This window comes from Bos indicus x Bos taurus, chromosome 22 (genome assembly GCF_003369695.1).
Source record: "Bos indicus x Bos taurus breed Angus x Brahman F1 hybrid chromosome 22, Bos_hybrid_MaternalHap_v2.0, whole genome shotgun sequence".
Classification (NCBI taxonomy): Eukaryota; Metazoa; Chordata; class Mammalia; order Artiodactyla; family Bovidae; genus Bos; species Bos indicus x Bos taurus.
In genome coordinates, this window is record NC_040097.1 from 14,872,357 (window position 1) to 14,878,719 (window position 6,363).

The 6,363-nt window shown below is 42.9% G+C and overlaps 1 protein-coding gene across 1 annotated transcript in view; it reads left to right on the plus strand.

Moving 5' to 3' along the window:
• CACNA2D3 (calcium voltage-gated channel auxiliary subunit alpha2delta 3) overlaps positions 1 to 4,214 on the plus strand; it is a 903,947-nt gene extending 899,733 nt beyond the window's left edge. The window contains exon 38 of the mRNA XM_027522771.1: positions 4,034 to 4,214. Coding sequence (XP_027378572.1) covers positions 4,034 to 4,054 — 21 coding nt within the window. The 3' untranslated portion in view covers positions 4,055 to 4,214. The remainder of the gene's footprint in view (positions 1 to 4,033) is intronic.
• The last annotated feature ends 2,149 nt before the right edge of the window (positions 4,215 to 6,363 follow it).

Genomic DNA, 6,363 nt, shown 5'->3' on the forward strand with positions numbered 1-6,363 from the left:
GCTGCAGTCCATGGGGTCGCTGAGGGTCGGAAACGACTGAGCGACTTCACTTTCACTTTTCACTTTCATGCATTGGAGAAGGAAATGGCAACCCACTCCAGTGTTCTTGCCTGGAGAATCCAAGGGACAGGGGAGCCTGGTGGGCTGCAGTCCATGGGGTCGCTAAGAGTCAAACATGACTGAGCAACTTCACTTTCACTTTTCACTTTCATGCATTGGAGAAGGAAATGGCAACCCACTCCAGTGTTCTTCCCTGGAGAATCCCAGGGACGGGGGACCTGGTGGGCTGCCGTATATGGGGTCGCACAGAGTCAGACATGACTTAGCAGCAGATCAGATCAGATCAGATCAGTTGCTCAGTCGTGTCCGACTTTTTGCGACCCCATGAATCGCAGCATGCCAGGCCTCCCTGTCCATCACCAACTCCCGGAGTTCACACAGACTCACGTCCATCGAGTCAGTGATGCCATCCAGCCATCTTATCCTCTGTCGTCCCCTTCTCCTCTTGCCCCCAATCCCTCCCAGCATCAGAGTCTTTTCCAATGAGTCAACTCTTCACATCAAGTGGCCAAAGTACTGGAGTTTCAGCTTTAGCATCATTCCTTCCAAAGAAATCCCAGGGCTGATCTCCTTCAGAATGGACTGGTTGGATCTCCTTGCAGTCCAAGGGACTCTCAAGAGTCTTCTCCAACACCACAGTTCAAAAGCATCAATTCTTCAGCAATCAGCCTTCTTCACAGTCCAAATCTCACATCCATGCATGACCAAGGAAAAACCATAGCCTTGACTAGACGAACCTTTGTTGGCAAAGTAAGGTCTCTGCTTTTGAATATGCTATCTAGGTTGGTCATAACTTTCCTTCCAAGGAGTAAGCATCTTTTAATTTCATGGCTGCAGTCACCATCTGTAGTGATTTTGGAGCCCAGAAAAATAAAGTCTGACACTGTTTCCAATGTTTCCCCATCTATTTGCCATGAAGTGGTGGGACCGGATGCCATGGTCTTCGTTTTCTGAATGTTGAGCTTTAAGCCAACTTTTTCACTCTCCACTTTCACCTTCATCAAGAGGCTTTTGAGTTCCTCTTCACTTTCTGCCATAAGAGTGGTGTCATCTGCATATCTGAGGTTATTGATATTTCTCCCGGCAATCTTGATTCCAGCTTGTGTTTCTTCCAGCCCAGCATTACTCATGATGTACTCTGCATAGAAGTTAAATAAACAGGGTGACAATATACAGCCTTGACATACTCCTTTTCCTATTTGGAACCAGTCTGTTGTTCCATGTCCAGTTCTAACTGTTGCTTCCTGACCTGCATACAGATTTCTCAAGAGGCAGATCAGGTGGTCTGGTATTCCCATCTCTTTCAGAATTTTCCACACTTAATTGTGATCCACACAGTCAAAGGCATTGGCATAGTCAATAAAGCAGAAATAGATGTTTTTCTGTTTTCTCTTGCTTTTTCCATGATCCAGCAGATGTTGGCAATTTGATCTCTGGTTCCTCTGCCTTTTCTAAAATCAGCATGAACATCAGGAAGTTCACGGTTCACATTTGCTGAAGCCTGGCCTGGAGAATGTTGAACATGACTTTACTAGCGTGTGAGATGAGTGCAATTGTGCTGTAGTTTGAGCATTCTTTGGCATTGCCTTTCTTTGGGATTGGAATGAAAACTGACCTTTTCCAGTCCTGTGGCCACTGCTGAGTTTTCCAAATTTGCTGGCATATTGAGTGCAGCACTTTCACAGCATCATCTTTCAGGATTTGGAATAGTTCAACTGGAATTCCATCACCTCCACTAGCTTTGTTCGTAGTGATGCTTTCTAAGGCCCACTTGACTTCACATTCCAGGATGTCTGGCTCTAGGTCAGTGATCACACCATCGTGATTATCTGGGTCATGAAGATCTTTTTTGTACAGTTCTTCTGTGTATTCTTGCCACCTCTTCTTAATATCTTCTGCTTCTGTTAGGTCCATACCATTTCTGTCCTTTATCCAGCCCATCTTTGCATGAAATGTTCCTTTGGTATCTCTGATTTTCTTGAAGACATCCCTAGTCTTTCCCATTCTGTTGTTTTCCTCTATTTCTTTGCACTGATCGCTGAAGAAGTCTTTCTTATCTCTTCTTGCTATTCTTTGGAACTCTGCATTCAGATGTTTATATCTTTCCTTTTCTCCTTTGCTTTTCACTTCTCTTCTTTTCACAGCTATTTGTAAGGCCTCCTCAGACAGCCATTTTGCTTTTTTGCATTTCTTTTCCATGGGGATGGTCTTGATCCCTGTCTCCTGTACAATGTCATGAGCCTCATTCCATAGTTCATCAGGCACTCTGTCTATCAGATCTAGGCCCTTAAATCTATTTCTCACTTGCACTGTATAATCATAAGGGATTTGATTTAGGTCATACCTAAATGGTGTAGTGGTTTTCCCTACTTTCTTCAATTTAAGTCTGAATTTGGCAATAAGGAGTTCATGGTCTGAGCCACAGTCAGCTCCTGTCTTGTTCTTGCTGACTGTATAGAGCTTCTCCATCTTTGGCTGCAAAGAATATAATCAATCTGATTTCGGTGTTGACCATCTGGTGATGTCCATGTGTAGAGTCTTCTCTTGTGTTGTTGGAAGAGGGTGTTTGTTATGACCAGTGCGTTTTCTTGGCAAAACTCTATTAGTCTTTGCCCTGCTTCATTCCGTATTCCAAGGCCAAATTTGCCTGTTACTCCAGGTGTTTCTTGACTTCCTACTTTTGCATTCCAGTCCCGTATAATGAAAAGGACATCTTTTTTGGGTGTTAGTTCTAAAAGGTCTTGTAAGTCTTCATAGAACCATTCAACTTCAGCTTCTTCATCGTTACTGGTTGGGAATTACTGTGATATTGAATGGTTTGCCTTGGAAACGAACAGAGATCATTCTGTCGTTCTTGAGATTGCATCCAAGTACTGCATTTCGGACTCTTTTGTTGACCATGATGGCTACTCTATTTCTTCTGAGAGATTCCTGCCCGCAGTAGTAGATATAATGGTCATCTGAGTTAAATTCACCCATTCCAGTCCATTTCAGTTCGCTGATAACTAGAATGTCGACATTCACTCTTGCCATCTCCTATTTGACCACTTCCAATTTGCCTTGATTCATAGACCTGACATTCCAGGTCCCTATGCAATATTGCTCTTCATAGCATCGGACCTTGCTTCTATCACCAGTCACATCCACAGCTGGGTATTCTTTTTGCTTTGGCTCCATCCCTTCATTCTTTCTGGAGTTATTTCTCCACTGATCTCCAGTAGCATATTAGGCACCTACTGACCTGGGGAGTTCCTCTTTCAGTATCCTATCATTTTGCCTTTTCATACTGTTCATGGGGTTCTCAAGGCAAGAATACTGAAGTGGTTTGCCATTCCCTTCTCCAGTGGACCACATTCTCTAAGTATAGCACTGCAGAGGGTAATATTTCTCTTGTTTTAAGAGTCTGTATAGTTTAATAAAATATTAAAATAATAGGCAGAAGAGCACAGTTTTATTACTCTCAATATTAGAGGTCATAATAATTTAGAAGACCCTTGAGGGCCATTTGCAGTGTGTGTGATTCGGGAGCTTTGTGAAGATGCCTCTAATTGGCACACATATGCTGGGGAGCCTGTCAGGGGCATTTCTACTCATGTGACTTTGTTTTATATATCTAGCTCTTAGCAGCTGCAATTCCTACTAGGGACTTTGCAGGCATCATTTCCATTAGGATATGTTTCCTAATCCAGTAATTACAAATCCTGGGCAGCTTTGCCCACTAGAGAACGTTCGGAAATATCTGGAAACATTTTTAGGTTGTCACAGTTTGAGGCAAGAGGAAGTTTAAAACAAAATAATAGATGCCACAGACATTCCGGATCCCCACGTGACATCTAAATTGTGTACCTTTGCTCCACCATGCTAGGAATCCCTTACATAGTGTAAGCTACTAATGTACAGGTTCAATTCAGTAGCAATCCCTGTATATCATATCTTAAAATACTCAGATGATGGGGTCCTTCTTGTCCTTCAGGCCTCAGCAGTCTTCCACTGAACACCAGGGAATCCTCGCTCTCCACCTGCCGGTTTCTTTCAGAGCAAGGTATTCACAGGGCTCTGGCATTTTCCCTGTTCACTCTCAAGTCTCCCCTCCTATACCTTGTAGGAGGGAGCTCAACTGTCTGAATTCCCCATGCTTTTAATTGCTTCTCAATTTCAGTGACACCCAGCAAGTGTTTGCAGAATGAATAAACCATTTCCATGATTCTGTTTATGAGAGCTTCTATTTACAAGTTACTGTGCAGAGAATTTCCATCATCATTTCCTACACCTGTTATTATTCCCATTTCACTGATGAGGAAACTGGACTTGACAAGCAAGTTACCCAGATTGCTAGAGCCACTAAGAGGCAGGGCCTTCTGCCTTCACCATTACAATACTATGTACCATATGCATCAGTACAATGTATTATAGTCCCACATGGCGGCAGACCCTGGTCCCCTCAGACAGGTACGAAGTCAGGATGGCAGTAGTTTCTAGTTTGGGATACTATAATTCAGCAGCATTTGGACACACTAAAGGCAATATATGATAGTAGATTATAGTGATATTTTTTGTTAACTATGGTTAGAAACAGCAGAGTAATATGGCACTATGGCTACATCTGTCGTATATTGAAAATACAGTACTTCCTACTCATACACACATTTTAGGTGATGCAGGATGATTTAAACCAGGAGTCAGGAAGTTTTTTCTGTAAAGGACCAGAGTGAATATTTTAGACTTTGTGGGCCATGTCGTCTGTGTCTGTTGCAACTATTGAACTCTGCCAGCATAGCACAAAAGCCTCTTGTGTCCCATTAAAACTTTCTTTAAAGGACACTGCAATCTGAATTTCTTATATTGTCACATGTCGCAAAATGTTATTATTCTTTAGAAGTTTCAAGCATCTAAAAATGTAAAGATCGCTCTTAGCCTGAAAGCTGTACAAAACAGGCAGTGGGCCAGATTTGACACATGGACCATAGTTGGTCAATCCCTTGATTGAGAAGATTGCTGCTGCCAATTTTTAAGGTTCTCACAATGTGATAAATCAGGAATCTCCTCGCAGCTTCCAGGCATGCATGCTAGAAGGTGTCAGCACTATCAATATGGGAGCTTCTATAGTACAAACATGCCCCCGTGATTTTTGACTGTTCACGTCACACAGCCTAGCACCGTTTAACACATTGGAAGTACCTGAGTATAATCTAATGCCTTTATATGTATATAACTAAAGACATAAAAGAACATAACTCATGATAGTGTGCGAGCATTAGTGCTTCTCAGATTGTAAGGGGAGAGTATTGGCTGACATAATGCAGTTCAGCACAGCATATGATCAGTTCTGTTCCCATAATTATATGTAGTAAAGCAGAATATGCTGTGAGAGGGGGCACAGTGTATATAACAGATGTGAGGTTCAGAGATGACTTGGCTAAGTCACACAGGTGGTGATGGAGAAGGAAGGCCCCGTGCACTTTGCCACCTTGTTGACGTTCCCCTTGTCACTTCTTTTCCTGCCACATGCTTATTCTTGAGACCCAGAAAAGAACAGTTTCACCAGCCATACTGCATTATGCTGTTGGTAATGCTGGCTCCAGCATCACTCCTGCATCATCCCATATACTGTCTTTACAGGAAATTTGACAGTATAGCTATTTCACAATATGGTGCAGCAGTGACACTCTTCTGTCATTTCAGTCACAGTAACACAATTATGTTCTACGTATGTTTCTAACAGTAGGGCTGTTCTCCTGTCCATACTCCTGCCTTGCTGCTAGTTATGATGACGGTGCAGCTCCTATGCTGGTGCAGCCTGCAGTTGTAGTTTATGACGACGGTGCAGCTCCTAAGCTGCTGCAGCCTGCAGTTGTAGTTGCAACAACAACACAAGCGCTCATAGGGAGCCCAGTGGTCTATACAGGACTATAACCCACATCCGGAAAACCGGTCTATACAGGACTATAACCCACATCCGGAAAACCGCCATTGCGACTGCCAGGGTTTCAGAGAAGTAGTCAAGGAAGCGTCCTGCTTCTCGGGAAATCACAGTTCCTCATTTCACATCACTAAAAGCTTGTGATTTCCCCAACCCACTTGGCGACCACTTGGGTTCTGTGCCAGCTCTGATATTGAGAACAGTCTCTTTGCTGCATCACTCTACATGGTAGAACTATAATTTTAGCATTGTTATGATATTATTGCTAAGCCATGTCACACTTGTTTCCAACTCGGAAGCAATTCTGCCACTACAATAACTAGTGTGTAATGTCTATAATTTTAGCAAAGTACACAATCAGTCTAGCACTTAAATAGTAAGTA